We start from the raw sequence: 20687 nt of genomic DNA, 5'->3' as shown, positions 1-20687 counted from the left end.
CTTTATATAAACACAACACACTGCCCCGACGTTCTCGTGAGCGTGAGGTGCTCTTAAATGTGTTCGTATCATACACAATCCATACCTGAGAATCAATATCAATGAGTATTGAAATGGCTGGAAATGTCACTTTTGGTACCCTAGCCTTTTCCACTGAGCAACGCAGCTCCAGCTGTTGCTGCATTTCATGCGTATCAGTACTTGGAGCATGAATAGTGGTAATGTAGAAATGGTGCATTTATGCCTGTTTCATCTTTCGGTTTTTAACAAATACAAGTACACACCGTTTACGATCGCGATAACAGGAACTGCTACGGAAATTAACAGTCTCATCAACTGCTGCTAAACATAAGCGCCTCACAAAGAGTGTGGTTCTGCTCCCTTCTGCGATCTCCTCCGATATCTGCACACAGGTCTGTGGCAAAAAATTCAAAATATGATATCGATCAATTATTTGACATAGCTAATAAAAGTTCCAGTGGCCAGGGCATGTGAACAAATGTCTGGGATATACTGTACTCAGTTTGCCTTCCGCATAAATATGCATTTAAGATGCACAATATATCACAGTTTTTGTGGCATTACTTAATATGAATGTCACTCAAGTGGCAAAAATTTAATTATTGGACAGCAATGTCCCTGTTATCTTGTACATTTTTTGCAAGCATCTCACCGAAAGAGTCAAGAATAGCTTCCCAAAAAATGACCACATCACCGCGCTGTTGCATGACGCAAAAAGCATGGTGACGGACTGTGGCCACGGGTTGAAGCACCGATATTCGTGACGTAAAACAACAATGTTTTACGCGTTTCCAAACCGTTGTGCAGCTTTTCCTCCTTGGTGTTGCATGCCGTAGGACAGCAAAGATGTTGCACAGTAGGACAGGAAATAACATAAGAGGGCCTCCATTTCTTTGTTGAATTCGTCATCAGTCGTTGCGGCTACTGTGACGTCTGTGACGTCACACCGTCTGTGTGGCAGATATACTGATTTTAGCGTTAGTGGCTCATGTAAAAGGCTTCCACTCTCCTAGGACGGTAAATTATTTGTGCTGTTTTACATTGTTGTCAGTTGAGGGGGCTTCACGATTCGAAATATCCAGCATTGCTTTGCTCTTTGAAGACATAGTTTGGTATACTGAGATAAGGTACACCGGTGAAATATCTGTAATATTTCGGTGACAGGTCCTGTTTGAATTTCACTTTCTTCGTGCTCATTTGTAGTTAAAAACTGGCATCACAGCGCTTGAGATCTAATTTGGCGCAACGGAGATGTGAGAAGTAACTAGAAACATTCCATAGTCTGGTTATTTTATTACTGTTGCTTCAGCCATATCGCTGGCATGGGGCAAACAAGGCTTCGCATTGCATGACGTAGATAGCATGCTTGATGCACGTTTAAGTATAGGTCAAGAACTAAGAAAACTTTATTACAAGGTACAGGTCGCACTTAAACCGACACTTGCGAATTACTACAGGGCCAGATGGCAGCAAAGCAGACTTTTGCGGGCTAGATCCATAGCAGACCGGGGGGGGGGGGGGGGGGGGGGGGGGGGGGGGGGGGGGGGGGGGGGGGGGGGGGGGGGGGGGGGGGGGGTGGGGGGGGGGGTGGGCCGAGACACTTTGGTTTCTAGTTGTGTTTCTGTTGTGTTTCTAGCTCGAGTAATCGTTTCCTGTTACCGGGCTTAGTTTTGGTCGTGACAGTGAGGAGAGGTCTCTGCTGCTACAGAGAAGAAGCCAAAGAAATGTGCGTGACTTTGTGTGTCTATCCGCGTGCACTTGTTTCACAAAGTGACGACTGTTTACAATATCAAATGAAAGGAATGCAGCAGCGATATTAACAGCCCCGGACGAATGCCTTACTATCAGCTGTCAACTGAAGGCTGCATGTTTGCATTGGCCGCGGCAGGCAGTATCAGACATCAGAGCCTCTAATCCTCTTTCTCGCTTTATCCTGAATCCCCGCAACGCCCCGCTCATCCGGGGCAGGCTGCAGGCGTCAGCCTCGAGTGGGCCGTGAGGCCCCTGGGGGGGGGGGGGGGACTCCGACCGGGCGCCCAGCGCACACCCCGCAGGGGGTGTCTGCGCGGGCTAGGGCTTGGTGGTCAGCCCCCCCCCCCCTCCCCTGGGCGCATGTAGTTCTGCCCCACCGTTATCCATTCTCTTTCATACCATAGCCCTGAAATTATCATTCCTGGTCGAAAGGGCTCTAATCCAAACAACAGCGGCGGGCAATATCAGAAAGCAAACGTTAGCAGGCCGTTCGGAGGGTCGTCTTCCTCCATGGCAACATCTGGTCAGTGCAAAATTGTTTCAACGCACTCGGGCGCTGGAATGACTGATCTGCCACAGGGGCAATTTGTGCTTTCAGTTCACAACAGCCCAGATTGATAAGCAGAAAATACCCACAAAACGCTGGTTTAGAGACACGGCATGATCCTATCCAATCTGCTCCATCCTATCTTGTCTGCCACCACATTACATCGCACCACTACACCTCACTGCTACTGCGCTATGACTGCACTGCATTATCCTACGATCCTCACCGAATGCGGACGCTCTCCTCTCGTCTGATGGCGTCGTCCCTCTTGATGACGTCCATGATCTTCTGAATCTCCTCCGGGGGTCAACTGGACTTCAAGGCATGCTCATTTGCGCAGCGTCGCCAGGACATCTTTCTGAAGCAGACAGGTGCATCATGTCCCGAGAATGCCGGACGCCCACGTGGGCGGCACGTACCTACGGTCGCGTTGGTGGATTATATAATTACGGGCTGGACTAGCTGGGCGTGAGGTGCAAACAATAATATAGTGCAAGCGAGAGTAACCAAATTATGAGTTGCATAACTAAGTGAGCTGGTGATGGGTATGTAGGTATCTAAGTGGATAAGTATACGATGTGCGCAAGCAGATAATAACATAGTGTTCCACATATGTATGGGGGCTTCAGTTGTAATAGCCACCTTGAAGGCCACTAGGTCCGGTTTTCAGCCCTGCCCTTCTTAAGACCGTGGCAGGGTGTAGCAGGGCTGTGGCGCTGCCCTTCTAGTTTCTGAGCTACACGACCGCACGGATTGGCAAACTGTTTCGGGGAGTTTGTTTCAAGGTCACCCGGGCATCCATGACGTCATGATAAGGTTATTCAAATCATGCCATCGCATCGGCCATGCGGCGATCGAGGGCAATACAAATATGATTGCAAGTCGATAATCATATTTTAAAGAAAAAATTGTCATCCATATATCATTTGATTGAAAAAGATAAGATTATTGTTCATATCTGTCGTTCGTAAACACGATCTCCAGATAGAACGGTCATTAATTGGCCCTCCGACAATGTTGTGCAAGGTACGATGACGTAATCAAGCAATGATGTATTGGGGAGCATATTTACTTAACAGAGAAAATGTTTGCACGGAGCAGCCCTTCCACTTAAAGGTGTGCCCATAGTTATAGGTGAGCTTTTTCATCGCACCTGATGCTTGCTTCTACATTTTTCAATGTGGAACATTCCCTCAAAGGACATCAATGGTTGAGAAACTATGGAGAATGAGTGGGTGGAATTGACAACGCAGCTTTTATTATCAGAGAATCATACATTATGTCACGGAATGCACCATACATTTTACCTTGAAGTTATGTGCATAAAAGCAACGTGACCTGGTTTACGCGCATGATGGGCAAGACAATGTTATACTAACAGCGTGTTCAGTGCCAACACCTGTCTTCAATCATTAAGATTTCAGTAACTAAACGATATAAGCCATATATTTCGCAGAGCTTACCGTATCGTTGAGAAGTACTCCTGATTTCAGTCAGCTCACATCAATAGCACCACGGCCGCAGCGCCAGGCTACCGCGCCCGCTCCAATGTCCAGAGACCACGCCGCTCCGCCCCCGCGCCTGACACCGTCGGCGAGTACACACTCCCCTTCTCTGCGGGGAGGCGGCTACGGGTCGCGAATCAACTGCCCCGTCCCGGCTCGCCGCGGCCGGCTGGCGCCAACTCTTCCCGCGCGCCCCTCCCCCACCGCTCTCGCCCGGTCATGGCCCGGCTCTGCCCCGTGGGCGCGCGGTTCAGGCCGACCGACCGCCGGCTGGGAGGCTTCTGATTGGCTGAGAGGCGCGGGGAACTCCCACAGGACCAGCCGTCGCACTAACACACAGCTCCTCTCAAAGAGCCGGCGGGGAGGAGAAGCCCGGACGTCGTGGCCGCCACATCGACGTGCGCGTCTGCTCCACCGACGCCGCGAGCTCATCTGAACGGCCTCTCCCACGCGCGGTGGCCGTGTGTCACGAGGCGAGGCGGCGTGGACAGCGTGTCACGCCCCGCCGCTCGCTCGAGCGCTTGACATGCGGCGGCGGGCGGGGAGCCGTGGCGCATCGGCCCCCGGCCGGCCACGCTCGCGTGACACCGGCCAGGTCTCCCCTTACTCCGCCCGTTACACCTCAGGTGATGCCTGCAGTGTGCACTGTGGAACGGACCATGGGGGAAAGTCGGCACCCGCGCGACGCTGCAGACTCGTTGCACCAAGTCCGCTTTGTACCTGCTCGGTTACTGCCGTGTTTTGTAACGATTACTGTGTGGTGTTGATGTTGATGCCAGGCTGTTGGTGTTGATGATTCTGATGTCTGAAAATGCTTAGGATTAGCTTTTGCTGTAAACGCAGCGGTATAAGTCACTCATTGTTGGCATCACTGACGCACATTATGCATTGAAGAACTTTTAATAGCAAAGGGTCGTGCACTTGTGTTCAGCAGTGTCCTGGGCCTTATGCATTTATAATAACTAACCTAACCTAACCTAACCTACGTCTGGTGAATGCGTCTGGTGGAAACGTCTGGTGAATATGGTGCAAATGCAAATTCAAAAGCTTAAAAATTACTGTTGTTATTTATGTTAATCTTACGTGCTTTTAAACAAACCTGCATTCGCTGGCATTAAAGCAACAATGAACCGCTTAGCTGCCAGAGCAGAACACTTCATGATACGTTACGTTGCAGGTTAATGTGTGAAACGGATTTTAATAGGCATCTTTGTTTTATTGGTGTAAGAGAACCCGAATTTCAGGTTTCAAATCCCGAGTACAATATTCGGCCTTCCTGTCTGCGTGCCTAGCAGACACGAAGTCAACAGTTTCCTCGGGAACTATGATACTGTCTCCGAAACTCTGCGAATTGCGACCAAGCTTTTCCGACATCGCCCATTACCTAGAATGAAGTTCATGGCTCACGGTGGGGGCATAGCCCTACGGGCCTCCCCTTGGCTTCGTCCCTGGTGTTTACTTGGTCATGCTGCCGACTGCGGCACGCATGAGTGTCATTCATGTTATGTGGTAATTTTTACAATAACATTTAGTTGAATACTATGTATTTCTGCTGAGCGCTTATGTGTAATCACTCTTTGTAGGTGTGGTAATGCTCATTTCTTCGTCAGATGAACACTTCGCTTTCTCCTGTGAAGAAAGTCTCTTCCCATAGCAGTTGAGGAGGCCCTGGGAGAAGCTACCCAGTCACATATGTGGACAACATCAATCCATTATCTTTGTCTCGAGCTGAGAAGTTACGTAAGTTGTTCAGCGCATTTGCGAGGAGCATTTTTACTTAGAAAAGCAGTAGTAATGGCCTTATTCCTCGGAGAAAAACTAGCGGAAATAAATATTCACTTCCGCTATTGTTGCGATACAGGCATGTTGCCGAGATATCAACCCATCTATATCTCCATGCTCTTGGTTTTCTCCGAGGAATAAGACTTTTACTACTGTCTTATTTTGAGCTAAGAAGAGCTTCTTGCATGAGGATTAGCATGTAGCCACCGGGTATTGCACACATACATATCATTTCAGACTTATATACTGATTAAAAAGTATACTTAACATAATCAGCATGAAACTTCGGCGATTCCGGTTCAGTGGCCTACGAGCAATGCCTTGCAACGGCTGGTTCACTCGATAACAGCAGTTAACTGAAGATCCGAGTGGTTGGAGATGTGTCATGCAGATGCACGTGCAGAGTATGCAGATTGACATTTTGGGACGCAGCGACATTCCCAAAAGAATCCGAAATTGTGCTCTGCGCAGCGGGAGTTTCCAGGTTAGCTTAAATTCACCGCCTGGCGACTAGGCCTCTTTGACGTCACCGCGGGAACCTCATCTTTGTGACGCCAATGCGCCAGGTTGAGTTACACGGGGTATCCGCGTCCGCCTAAGTCAGTCTGAATTCCTGTATAAATCAGACCAAAGGAACTGCACTGTTATTTGCGCTTATAGATAATTTTTCTGTTCATCGGTGAGAGTGGTGTGCTGAAATCAGTGTCACGGCTTACAAAGAGTGCATTTAACCAGATGAATGTGTGTACAGCTAGGCAACAGACGTTCCCTTCACGCCTATTTTGCTTGATCTGTTTGGGCCAGCGCAGAAGTGGGATTGGAGCGTTCGGTCGTAGCGCTGTTAACACGGCAATATATGACAGTAAGCTATACGAAGTCCTAAAGTTGGTTTGAAATTCTGCATGAAGCGGGGAAAGGGCGCTAGTGGTGTGGCCTATACCACGCAAACGTCTATGGTGCATCTCCCATGGAAACAAATACAAATTGACAATCTTGAAATAACATGAAGAAACATGCCTCTTGTGAGTACAGTTCGCAAGTTGAGAAACGTTTAAGTATCTCTTCTTATTTCATTCTGAAAATGTGGAATTACACACAGAGCAGTAGCTCTCTCGACATCTACACATGTCACTTTCCGGGTGGTTGATTAAATGCAACGCGCTCTGGTGGGGGTCATTTTCAACACACCCTCATGATACCTCGAAAACTAAGAAATTTAGAAGCACGAAAAACACAAGGTGGATTAGTCTGCACGTGAAATCACATGTCGAAAGATGTGAGGTTCCTAAGCCATGACCGTCGGGTCAAACAATGTCAAACAAGCACAAACTCGAGATTGGTATCTATAAAAAATATTGCGCCTCCATACCTCTTGATGTGACCGCCTTAAAAATAGATGCCTGTTGTTGGCAGAAGACCACTGGTGTTCATTTTAGGTCAGTGACAAGTCTAACGCTTAGAATGTCATGGGGGCTAAAAAGCTCCGAAATTGTTTTGATTTTGGAATGTCAATAAGTGTCAATGACTACGCTAGGCGGCATGTTCCAAAAAGCACACATTCGATCTGCGGCATTTTTGGTACGTGACCTTCTCTGACCTTCGAGAAGTCGAAATAAGATGTTTGTTTACGTCCCAGTAATCACGAAAGTCGAAATTAGCTTAAAACATCACCTCATAAAGCAAGTTCTCCGGCAAAAAAGCAAAAGAAAACCTCGGTCTGACCTTTATATCTGACTCAAGGTCTATGGAATTGGTCGTATTTTTTAATACAGTTGCCTAATTGTCTGAGAAGTTATATAAGGTGCGCTGATTGCTTGGACTAAAATGTTTGCTTTCAGTTGCCCTCAGCTATTTGAAGTTTGGTATGGCTGCGCCCCACGAGTCAATAATGATTTTGGAGACTTTTCCGGGGGAGTCAACTTGACGCCCTCCTCCATCCAAGCTCCTGCTAAAGAATCGTGGATATTGCGCACACACTAGCACAGCTATCTGACCTTTTGATTAATTTGGGCTCTCAACTTTTAACGCACAAATAAGTTTATAATGGTTCAAAATACTGGACGCCAGCGATGATTATGCGGCAGGAAGGGAAACCGATGTTTCCCACGATGTGTATTCACATCATGCATATGTTGTAGACAAGCATGACACCATGCCTCATCATATTTGTTTAATCTTACCATGCATGTCGCCCATGATCTGTAGGTAGAAAAAACCGAAATAGGAAAAAAACGCAAAATCAGTTTGCAGACTGCGTTTGTTCGGGCGTTGATGCGCCAGTCATCAGGGTTTCTGCATTAGACGGACATACATAACTATCCGCATTACGCCGCACTCGGCGGCATACGCTACCTGTTGGTCACGTCCGACTACCAGTACAGCTGGCAGGGATGGTCCGGTTCGGTTGGCGGCTGATCTGCACCTCTGTACCACACAGCACGCCTTACAGACGACGATCTGCTTGATCTTCACTCCGGCGGGCGGCGGTCTGCACCTCTGTACCACACAGCACACCTTACGGGCGACGATCTGCTTGATCTTCACCCCGGGGGGCGGCGGTCTGCACCTCTGTACCACACAGCACGCGTTACAGGTGGACGATCTGCTTGATCTTCACTCCGGGGGCGGCGATCTGCACCTCTGTATCACACAGCACGCGTTACAGGTGACGATCTGCTTGATCTTCACTCCGGGCGCGGCTATCTGCACCTCTGTATCACACAGCACGCGTTACAGGTGACGATCTGCTTGATCTTCACTCCGGGGGCGGCGATCTGCACCTCTGTATCACACAGCACGCGTTACAGGTGACGATCTGCTGATCTTCACTCCGGGGGCGGCGATCTGCACCTCTGTACCACACAGCACGCGTTACAGGTGACGATGTGCTTGATCTCCACCCCGGGGGGCGGCGATCTGCGTCTCTGCACCACACAGCACGCGTTACAGGTGACGATCTGCTTGATTTTCACTCCGGGGGCGGCGATATGCGCCTCTGCACCACACAGCACGCGTTACAGGTGACGATCTGCTTGATTTTCACTCCGGGGCGGCGATCTGCGCCTCTGCACCACACAGCACGCGTTACAGGTGACGATCTGCTTGATTTTCACTCCGGGGGCGGCGATCTGCGCCTCTGCACCACACAGCACGCGTTACAGGTGACGATCTGCTTGATCTTCACTCCGGGGGCGGCGATCTGCACCTCTGTATCACACAGCACGCGTTACAGGTGACGATCTGCTTGATCTTCACTCCGGGTGCGGCGATCGGCACCTCTGTATCACACAGCACGCGTTACAGGTGACGATCTGCTTGATCTTCACTCCGGGGGCGGCGATCTGCACCTCTGTATCACACAGCACGCGTTACAGGTGACGATCTGCTTGATCTCCACTCCGGGGGCGGCGATCTACACCCTGGCGCCCCGCCCTCAGTCTTGTCAGGTCGAGGCGACAGATAAGACTGAGGCAGCAAACACTGGCTGGCTATGACGTCACATCAGGAGCTGGGCGACGCCGCTCGCGCCATAGTGCGAAGACGCAGTCACAGATGTGACCCCTGGTCGCCGTCGACGCGACCCCAACAGTCACAGGCGTGACCCCTGGTCCTCGCCGACGTGACCGCAGCAGTCACAGATGTGACCCTTGGCCACAGCCGACACGACCCCAGCGGTCACAGGTGTGACCCCTGGTCGCAGCCGATGCGACCCCAGAGGTCACAGATGTGACCCCTGGTCCTCGCCGACGTGACCGCAGCAGTCGCAGATGTGACCCCTGGTCGCAGCCGACGCGACGCAGCTCTGCCAACACACTGCAGGGCAGCGGCTGAATCAGCGGGCGGGCGACTCCATCTCGATGCATGAACATGTCACACCGGCAGGCGGGCGCCCCGAATTTCCTGAGGTGGTGTGAGCAGGCGGGGACAAACCTTTGAACGGGCGCTATGGGTTTTAGAGGCGCTGTTCAAAGTTTTCGACTTCGTTAACCAGAGAAGGAGGGCGTAAGCGCGTAAAACACGTTAGGTATGCAAGACAGGAAGCTTTGTCCGTCAAAATTTGGTTTGTTTTTGCCGCTGTCGCTGGTGTTTTTTTCTGGTCGAAATCTATTCATCTTCTCTACATGGCGGAGAAAACAAATGTGCTCGGAAAACAGCGAATGCGGTCATATTCTGCAATTTTGCGTGACGTGCCAGCCGACCCAAATGTATTTAATTGTCAGAATCCAGTCGAGCTAAATCACATGTTTGTAGATGCAATCACGCACTTTGCGTCCTTTTTCACATGCGTCAAATTATCCGATCCAATCCTTTGCAGGGAAATCTAAAGTTTGCATGATAATCCATGTCAATTGAGTGTGCTTCATCTCAATTTAACCTCTGATGACAAATAAAACACACGTGAGAACCGTACCTTCGTAAGTTGTCATTCTTAATTAGCTGTCAGCTCCCGCTGAAACACTTCTTCGAACACAGCTACAAGATGAAAGTATTTCACAGGTGGTTGTAGCGGTCTGTTTTGTTCATGGTTAGAGGGAATATGTCACCTTTTTGTAGTTTTCACTTATTGTTAGATCAGACGCGTACAATTTGAGCACTCATTCTGGTTTTCTCGAAATCCTTCGAAAAGGTCAGGATTTCGATTTGAAGTAGTCGCTGCTGCGGAAGAAATATCAATGGATTCCCTGTTCACCAGTATGAAAGTAAGACAGTTCATTTGCCGCGCTCGTCCATTATGCATGTTCTTAAATGATTGCAACACACGAATTAGTAAAAACGTTTGTGTAATAAATGCTTTGTTTGGACAAAGCATAAGCGAACATGAGGCTACTGTTACCCGAATTCAACGATACGTTTCCAATAAAAGATCGTAAAAGCGTAAAAAACGGCCTCCACGCTATTTTCAGCTCCCGCAAAGTTTTTTATTTGACTTGATGTTTATTTTTGATTATGGACATTAAGCAGTACATGATATGAGTGGATTTGCGCATAAGCGGAACGCTTAAATCTGAGCGCCTCTCCTAACAATAACAAGATATGGTCATCGCCGCCAGGGAACCCACGACACACCGCCCACTCGCCCGATCCGTCAGCCGACACGGGCCAGGCGCCCGCCGCCACTCCAGTCCACACATATAGCCGTCTCGGCCGGCGGCGGACACCCGGCCTGGCAACGCCACCCAGTGGCCCGTCTGCTGCCCGCGCCAGCTGAAGGTTTTTAGGCGAATCTTTTGGTCTGAAAAAGGAAAGAAAAAGAAAAAGGCATTGCGCTTGTCACGGTTTTAAGGCAGACTTTAGTTTTGTGACTGGGAGTATCACATGGCCCATTTTGCCGCCCTAGTTCAAATTTTAGCCGATGCACTTCTCGGTAACAGACCCTGGCCGCCCGCTGGATCCATCACCAACGTTCTTTTATTTGCACCAGAAGAGTGGCCACGGCGGTTGTCATGAGGACAGTGGGTGCGACTGCAGGGTTGAAGCGTATTGCTGTTACAAAGCGTTGACAACTTCATTTGGACTAAAACATGATTAAGATTGATATCTTTGTTATGTCTTAATGGTGCTGCAGCGACACTACCCCGTGGTATTATAAGACGCAACTGGTCCTGATGTTTCACAAGAGTATGTTTTTGAAATATACCCTAAAGGTGCGACGACCCTAAGGTTATATCTCAAAATACGAGCAATTGTGGCAGAAGAACCGCTTCCCGTGCCTCGTTGTAAAGTAAGCAAGCCAAGCAGGGGAAACCTGGAGCTGTAATTGTTTCATATGGCGTACAAAAAACAGTCATCTTTTCAACTTGACTAAGAACCTCCATCTCGAAATTTGGACGAATTTTATTAACTTCAGCTGAGCTACGACGCATGAAGAAAACACACTGCGCATTCGACCGAAGTTAGGAGCTGCCATTGTTGTTAGATACTGCAACAGTTACTTTACGCTCGTTCATGCTCATTTTTTTGCTATTAAATTCATTTCATTTAAATTATAATTGCCTTATCAGAGGCCAGTCAAGAAGAAAACTGAGTGCCACAAATCTGATCGGAAATATATATCACCGGTGGCTTTGGTTTTCCAAAAAATCGTCCTGGAGTGTAGCCTGTGGGATTTTCATCGCCCCTATCATTGAAAATTCCTTATCCGAGGCCTTGTGGTAAATTGCAGTTGCATGCATACTTGCAGTTCCTTGAACTTCACGGACCAAGAGTACGGAACGCGCATACCAGAGATTAGTTGGCGGTTCACTTTGCTTACCTTTATAGGTTCTTACTCACGGAGTTGTCTTGTCCCTTACTTCAAAATTGCTCTCACGCCACTGCTAACGGCTACACCGACCTTCAATCAAATGGTCGTGATCGCGTGAAATGGTCGTTTCCTCGTTAAAACATGCCTGTCCTGGCTTTTTCTATGGCCATTTTAAGCCAGCAATCCCGGCCCCTGGCACTGCTCCACTGTGGCTTGGAAACCCTTCCCATTCAACGTGAGGTCAGCCTTCTCATTAGGCTTAGAGAGCCTGGGCTAAGGGTTAGGCTTTCCAAGCCCCTCGGTTTCGCCAATCTCATTGGTAGTGAGTATTGATGCGTGCCCTTCTACCGCGTCCTGAGAACCATCTATCTTTCATCCTCCACCGTTCGTCTACCATTTGGGGCTAATGAATTTGACTTCACTTACGCTTTTGAAGGACCTTTTCCACTCCATGTTACTTTCAAGAGAGACGCCAATTTTCGGGGTTCGATACGGAGTCTGGCCCCGTGTCCGGGGCTCAGCCCTAGTTGGCGCACCAGCAACTTCATTTTCAATGAACAAAACGTTCAGCTTGTATTTACGTTGAAAAATACGATACTTGAAGTATTTAAATACTAAACTGCAAGCATTAAGCACAATCAGTGTGTGAAGGAAGCGAATTAAAATTTTCTGCCGTACCAATGCTGACGTTTAGACGTTTTAAGCCAATTTTATGAGTTTAGTAGTTGACTGCTTTTGACATAGTTCGATGTGCGCAATGTCTGTCTAAATGTTTTGTATGGAGGTTAATGCACTCTCCAAGCGAGCCTTGTGCCCTGTGTGGTCGCCTAGTGTGTGGTTGTGACGGTGCTTTAAACGTATTATTTGTCATGATTTCTCCCCACAGAATGTAACAAGGTAATCATACTCTGGATGGGCTCGTTTTTCACGTTCGGAGGGGTGAATTTTGTCCTGGTGGGGAACGCAGCGCGAAATAATCATCGCCGGTCTGCCTGTGCGGTCTATCGCGGTGGCGTGCTGAATGTGTTATTGTAAATGCGTGCTATGGGTACTGTACCTTTCGACCGAATATGTGTATTCCTATGCACATTTACTGCTGTGCTCACATTGATAGATTTTGACACCTGTGATTGACTATTGCCTATTTGTGATATCTGCTCACTGCTAATGTGGATTTGTTGTTAAATGATGTCCTGACAGCATCACCTGAAATTACAGCCTAAAATACACATTTCCTGCTGTATAACATAATCATCAGGACCCTGTATCAGAAATGTGTTTCAAATCAATCTAAGCCACCATCTACAGCAGGCCATCCTCTCCTTGAATCAGTCTCCTTGGTTTTGCAGTAGAATTCCTAATTTTAGTGTGCATCATTGGATGGTAGTACATTGGAATGAACATTATGAAGGCAATACATCAATACAAAGGGCAATACAATTTGGGCCACAAAACATCACAAAGCACAAGATATTAAAACAAGCATCAGATGTATGAAATTAACTCATTTATTACTACTGATGTACTTTTAAATGAGAAAGACTGCTCTAGACAACAAAGGATTTCTTTTTAGTAAATATTCCCCTTATGTTATGATGTTTTGTTGCTTTTTATTGTCATGGAATTATTGTAAGATGTTGAGGTGTGGCCAAACAAGCTGTGCAAAATTGCTACTTAATATGTCAGACTGGTTAAGAGGTGGCAGCAGAAGCTTACAAGTGTTTGCCAAGCCAAATATTGTTGTGTGGCAGTGTTTTGTCTCTTTCTCATAGTGTTCTTGCATATTTATCCCTAAGTTTAAGATGTGTACTTGTGTTCACATCCTTGGTTATTGCATTTTTCATCAATAATTTGAGCTCAAGTCTAATTTCTGTAATGAATAGCAAATGAAGAAACCATGCTTAGCATCTCATGAAGAATAGCATGTGCTTTGTGATTGAAGCTTGCACATCCTGCTCCACATTATTTGAGAGCCAAATGATATCCATTATGTGTGGATGCCAGATCTGAATGGCTGGAAATTAGAGGGTTTTGGGTCTTTGCAAGGGCAGGACTGTGGCATACAGATAATGATCTTCAAATAACTCCCAGCTCAAAATCCCATACAAATGTAGGGACTTCTGTTAAGATCAGATATAACTTGGGTGCATCTCCTCTCCCCGCAGGGTTGGTACCCCACAGGAATACTACTGTTTTATTAATTGATGTATTGCCTTCATGATGTTTGTTCCTAGGTACTAGCAACTAGCATGCAATGATGCACACTAAAATTAGGAGTTAAACTGCAAAACCAAAGAGACTTAGTCAAGGAGAGGATGGCCCACTGTAGATAGTGGCTTAGATTGGTTTGAAATGTGTTTCTGATGGAAGGTCCTGATGATTATGGTATACTGCAGAAAATATGTATTTTAAGCTGTAATTTCAGGCAACACTGTCATTGGTACAAGAAACAGACATGTTGCTGACATATTTAAAATTTATGGGACTTTGGCATAATAATATTACTTCTATATCTCTTAGTCACTGTCTGGAGTGACAATGCTTAATCATGCTATTGTTGCAATCTTGACAGGAAACAATCAGCACAAAGCAGAAATGTCTTGCTGCTGCAGACTTCAGGCTGAAAGGGATCACATATTCCACTGGTTGTTCATTGTATCACAACAAAATGGTGATGGGAAATGATAGTTGAAGTCATGGTGCAAAACAAATGAACATTGCAATGATACATCTATCTCTCTATTCTCCTAGTTGTTGTATGGTTAATAAGGCTTTAAGGGCTATCTCAATTACACCAGGTGCAAAGAGTTAGAGCAATCTCTGCCCCTCCTCCCTGCAATTTAGGCCATGTTTTTGTCAGGTGTACCCAGGTGTCTGAGAGGCCTGTGTTGTGGCAGCTGGTATTCAGAGACCTGAGCTGTTGTGGCTGTTATTCAGAGACCTGTGTTGTGGCAGCTGGTATTGAGAGACCTGTGCTGTGGTAGCTGGTATTGAGAGACCTGTGCTGTGCAGCTGGTATTCATAGACCTGTGGCGTGGAGGCTGGTATTGAGAGACCGGTGTGTGGCAGCTGATATTAAGGACTTGTACTGTGGCAGCTGGTATTGAAAACCTGTGCTGTGGCAGCTGGTATTCAGAGACCTGTGTTGTGGCAGCTGGTATTGAGAGACCTGTGCTGTGGCAGCTGGTATTAAGAGACCTATGGTGTGGAGGCTGGTATTGAGAGACTTGTGGCGTGGCAACTGGTATCGAGGGACCTGTGCTGTGGTGGCTGGTATTGAGAGACCTGTGTTGTGGCAGTTAGTATGTTAGAGCTACTGACTGCTTGTGTGGGCTTGACAAACACTTCAGCTTAGAGTGGTGTCATTTTGAAACAAATGTCTATTAAACTCATTGCATTCATCAATGTCTCTACACATGTCAGCTTAGAGTGGCATCATTTTGAAACAAATGCCTATTAAAGTTATCACATTCATCACACCTGCATGTGTATATGGCTGCATTGTAGGAAAGTGTATTGTGTATACTCTTGGCTGGATTCTTAACAGCCATTGCACATATGAATGTGAAGAAGGCTGCCTTTGGCTGGGACAGCAGGCATGACAGCAGGGCAGCATTGACAAACCCATCTGAGGGCATTTATATGGGAGCCACCCATCTGTGTTGGCTGGTTCATTCTTGGCGAATCTCAGAGTTGTCCAGAACTCAATTTGTGACGTTTTCCAAAGTCTACAGGACCAGCACTAACAGCCCCTCTGTGGTCCACCTGTGTGACGCAGCCACCTCTGCCCCAGGCAGTGGGCATGGAGGAGCTGGGCAGCTACCTGTCGCACGGCGGCACGGCCGGCTGCATGGCCTACGCCGAGTCGCTGTCGCCGCACGTCAGCAGTCCCGACTCGCGCTGCATCCTCTGCGACTCGTACATCACCAGCTCGACCGAGCCGCCCACCGGCGTCGACATCAACGGCTTCCGGCTGCCGAGCACGCAGGAGACGTTGGCCGAGAAGCTGGACACGGTGGTGCACCCTGGCTGCGGCACCTCGGTCCATGCGGCCGCACACCACTGGCAGATGAAGGTGCGGGCTCGGGCGGGATGGGGGAGGGGCTCGCCTGCACGTCGCTTCACACGGTCCTTCTTGGTCCACGCTACACTTGAGTTTACGCGACTGTCTACCCCTGATAGATCAATACGTGAAAGAGTGGGCACTAGCAGATGCCTTAAGTTTTTTATGCACATGGTGGGTGGATGGCTGTCTGCATGTTATATTTTTCATGGAAGGGAAAGCATTTAGAAAGGCAGTTTTTATCATTCCTTTTGTGGCAAGTTCGTGTTCTCAGAATGGGTTGATATTTGGAGTTTTGTATCATTGCTTGTGTTTATTTTCGTTCTGTAGCTACTGCTACCAATTGGATGTGTTATCTTTACCCTTTTATGACTAATTTCTGCGTGGTAAGCGGTCTGGAATAAACTCTGGGTACAATGGTCTGGGACAAGTTCTGGATACAATGGTCTGGGACAAGCTCTGGGTACAATGATCTGGGATAAGCTCTGGGTATAATGGCCTGGGAAAGTGTTGGGTGTTACTGTAACCTGAGAACTCGCTTGGCGGCGCTAGGTGGCGCCAGATGTACATACGGTGCGAGAGAGTCCCGCCCCGCGTCTGCAGATGGCGCGCACCAATGCACAATCGCATCGCTGTATGAACCATGCATACTGTCTACACGATTATAGTCCTTCAACACTGTTTTGTAGCTTGTGATATATGCGGTGATCGTTGAAATGTGTGCAGGCTGCTCTTATCTAACGGTTTGATCGAAAAATACATCGCAGGTATGATATCACCATCTGTGTTTGTAATGTGTTTTCCGTGTGTCAGTGTTTTCTTTTCGTTTTATGTTTGCCTCGCACACATGCATAATGGGATGAGTTGTATGCTATGATGCTTGTTTTCTGTCATTTAGCCATCATTGATCTGTATAGAACATCTCCCAGGAACCCCACATCACCAATTCAACGTGTGCGTCGTAAAATGAAGCATCAACATAGATGTGAGACTCGCCGCCTTTCGTGTTTCTCCTTTTATCAGCTGATTGGGACTAGCGTATGGCCTGGTCCCCGAGCAGCAACATGTGTCGTACTTCAACGTCGCTCGCTGGTGCTCCCTCAGTTCATCTGCATGTCGTGCTCGGCGGTGGTCATGACGCTCGACTCTTACGAAACCAAGATCCTGGAGATCCGAGAGGAGATCAAGCGCAAGTTCGTCGACATGATGAAGATCAGGGCAGAGAAGTACGGCCAGCTGCAGGTGAGGCAGGCCTCTGGAGCGTGGGATGCTGCGCACAGGCTCGCCCGTTTACAAGTCGGTGGGCGTAGCGATCTTTCTTTTGCGTCATGTTTGACGTCAGAGAAATCCTCGTGAAGTCGATGCGAGGTTTGACACGATTGTGTGGTGCTGTAGATGCGGAGCAACGTGAATGCACGTGTGACATGACTGGGCGAGAAGAGTCCATCTCTGTTTCCTGGGTGGTCGCGGCTCGCTACAGGGATAGTGTTTGAGGTCACTCTGCGTGTGTGTGTGTGTTTTGGAGTTTGAAATAACTGCCATGAAGAGGAACTTCATTGATAGGCCTTACATGGTCCGCCGAGTACTACCAATGCTCAAGATTCCTCAAAGCTGGAAGTTGAATGGGTGCATGCAATAGGCATTTGATACATTACATATGTGCGGCACTCCATAGTGTATTGACGCTGGGCACGCGCTCCAAATATTGTGTGCCCGCTCTCAGCCACCTCCGGCACCGCATTCCGCGTCATATAGCTGAGGTTGCCACTCGGTGTGGCTGGGCAGCACAGTGCCCTGTCGTGGCGGCGCGTCCGAGTGGTGTGACCGACGGCCGCCTGCCGCCCACAGCCGCCGCCGCCGCCGCCGCCCGTGTCGCTGGCACCGACGCTGGTGAAGCGGGAGCCGGGCGACGAGTCGGCTGCGGCGGTGGACGACCCGGCCGGCGAGCGGCCGGAGTGCGAGGTGGAGCTGCACGAGCCGGCGGCCGGCGGCCAAGTGTCGCCGCACGCCGAGCTCACCTGCCCCATTTGCAACAAACAGTTTCGCAACAAGTACAACCTGAAACGGCATAGCACCGTGCACGCCGACGTCAAGCCGTTCAGCTGCGAGTTCTGCACGCGCGCCTTCCGCCAGAAGGACCACCTGAAGACGCACACCCGCTCGGGGCCGACGGCGGCGCCGCTGGCGTGCGCGCCCTGCGGCCTCACATTCCCCTGCTTCACGCTGTTCTCCGAACACCGGCAGCAGTACCACAGCGATGTGGGCGACAACGCGTGCCGCCACTGCGAGTTTGTGTTCACCACGCCGACCGAGCTGCGGCGCCACTGTCGCCAGGCGCACCCGCACCCGGTGAAACAGGAGTTCCGCTGCTCCGTGTGCGGCCGCGACTTCCCCAACGGCTTCAACTTGCGGCGCCATCACCTGACGCACTCTGGCGAACGGCCGTTCGGCTGCGACGTGTGCGGCAGCGCTTCACCCAGCCCTCTATCCTCAAGAAGCACAACCGCGTACACGAGAAAAAGCTGCCCACCCTGAAGGACCTGATCACCACCATGTGAGCCGATGGTGCGTGCCAGTGTGGGTTCCGGTCTTGCCGCTGCGTGTGCACGTGTTGGTGCGTCCCTTTGCGGGCTGCCTGGCTGGTGTAGATCGACAGGCAGCATGGGGGCTTTTAAAGAAATTAGGCGAGGGAAAAATGGAGGCATGTGGATCCATTCCCCAGTGAACAATATGCCAAAATGTGCACATGATCAGTGACAGACCATTGTCGAGGTCCCCTTTGTGGAGGTTCCGAACAATCAGCCACTGCCTCCGACTGAGCGCGAGGGTAGCCGGACCGGGCCCTCTTCTGAAGCTGGGCCGGGACTGTGCGCGCGCTGGTGTGAGTGAGGCCCGGTTGGTGTGCGTGATGGCAGCTGGTGGCTGCGGTGTGGAGAGTTGTGTACGGGGCACCTGGAGGCTGGGCTGGCGGGCAGAGTGTGGCCGCCGCCGGCCGGGAGGCGCCACTCCCAGGCGCTCGGCTTTTGTACAAATGCTCGGCTTCGGATCGGTCGTTTGTATGGCATATTTCACGATGCGTTTGCAATCACGAGTGTAGCTATGTGACTCCACTCCAGTCGTGTCAATTTTGTGAGCTAGGTTGTGCCCGTTTTCTACAACCACCGATCTTCGCATTTGTTCCTCTCCTTTTGAGCTTTTGAGCGTTTTGAGCGCGGGTAACGTAGTCAGACTGCCCCTACCGTCCGCCTTTAATGGAAGCAAGCTCATATTTCTCCTTTTGGGTTTTCAGTGTGAACCGCACCGTCACATGACCGACCTCCAGGTACAATTTTGGCTATGTTAGTTCAAATACCTATGCAGGGCTGTGCCGGCCGCCGTCGATGGCCGCTTGCGCCGTGTACGCAGTTGTGCTGCCGACCCACTGGTCTGCGGTGGGACAGGGGCGCAGCGTGGGCCCGGCCGCCACGCACGCCTCGCTACGTATGGCGGCATATCGACGCTTCACAGTGTGCGCTTACCTGGTTGCCAAATTTCTTACCAATACGTCCAGCGCGGTGGGAGGATCGAGGCGTACGCGTTGTGCAGTGGCTGGCGTTGTGCCGGGCTCACGCGCCACTCGGGCGCCGCCCACGCTGTCTCACCACGCGCCCGTGCGGCTGGCCGGCGAACAGCAGGCCTGCCTCCGTAAGTGAGCGGGCCTGACCAGTGCACACCATGGGAGGGAGACGCCAGGGTTCTACAGGATGCAGGAAGCGGCCGCTGGCGGCGTGCCGTCTTCTCTCTACTAATGAATGTACAAGTTATGTGTTGTGTGTGCTGCGGGTAGAGGTGTCTGTTCCTAGCAACTCACTGAAACGTTCCCTGGTTCGAAGATTCGCATTTCTGCCTGCAGTTAGACCTTTTACGGCCGCTTTTTAACGTTGGCTTTATTTTTTTACTTATTATGTGTAAGTGTATGTGCGTAGGTAACAAAGCGTGTTTTGGAGCTTAGGCCATTTGTTATTGCCGCCACGTAGATGAGACAATAAATAGACTACAGACAGGCCCGCGTGTGTCATTCGCGTCAAAGATGGGGCGGGTGATCGAAGGCCTCCGTGAGGTGCCCCGTAAGGTTGGAATCTCGCGTGTCCTCGGACATGACTTGCTTGCGGGGGCCGTCACGGTCGGACGTAGCTGAGATTGGGCGGACTCCGTTCCGGGCCGGGCTCGACAGTGGACCCCTCGTCTCTGTGATGTTTTCGTCCAGCGGTTCAGCTCAGCTCGGTCAGAGAGAGACGTGTTGCGACGCGGCGATTTGGTATTGGACCGAGTCCAGCGGCGTCCTGCCCCTGCTATCCCAGGCAGGCACGACATTACATTAGTGCGGTGAAAACCACTCATAAGTAGCTTGCATACACGCACCTATCACGCGTCCCGTACGATCCGCCACGGGACGGCAGTCAGCGCCCGCGGTGATAGGTCGCATTCCACCGCGCGGGCGAGGCCGCGCCACGACACGGCAGGGACGGCATGCTGTGCCGCCGGGCCGGCTGGGCGTGCTCACAACAGCCTCCGACCGGCCGGCCTCCTTCGATTTGCAGAGTCGCGGGGAAGCAGTGGGGGCTCGTTATCACCGAGCAGGCCGGGGAGCAACTGACACGGGAACTGGTGTGAAACGCCAGCCTAGTACTGCTGCTGGGGTTGGGACGACAAGGGCTTGCATGCTGAATACAGCTGGTTAGGCCTAGTGCGGCGGTGTTCGTCAAACCTGTTGTGACTGGAGTTGGGTTGATG

The 20687-nt window shown here is 50.0% G+C and overlaps 1 protein-coding gene across 1 annotated transcript in view; it reads left to right on the top strand.

The window, feature by feature from the left end:
- Positions 1-12664: 12664 nt before the first annotated feature.
- LOC119102306 (zinc finger protein 646-like) overlaps positions 12665-20687 on the top strand; it is a 17916-nt gene continuing 9893 nt past the window's right edge. Inside the window, exons 1-4 of the mRNA XM_037225672.1 lie at positions 12665-12748; positions 15645-15926; positions 17019-17156; positions 17763-18378. Of these exons, the coding sequence (XP_037081567.1) occupies positions 15654-15926; positions 17019-17156; positions 17763-18378 (1027 nt within the window). The 5' untranslated portion in view covers positions 12665-12748; positions 15645-15653. The remainder of the gene's footprint in view (positions 12749-15644; positions 15927-17018; positions 17157-17762; positions 18379-20687) is intronic.

This window comes from Pollicipes pollicipes, unplaced genomic scaffold (genome assembly GCF_011947565.3).
Source record: "Pollicipes pollicipes isolate AB1234 unplaced genomic scaffold, Ppol_2.1 Scaffold_5724;HRSCAF=6776_pilon_pilon_pilon, whole genome shotgun sequence".
Lineage (NCBI taxonomy): Eukaryota > Metazoa > Arthropoda > Thecostraca > Pollicipedomorpha > Pollicipedidae > Pollicipes > Pollicipes pollicipes.
Note: the sequence above shows the minus strand (reverse complement) of the source record. Positions and strands in the feature narration are given on the sequence as shown.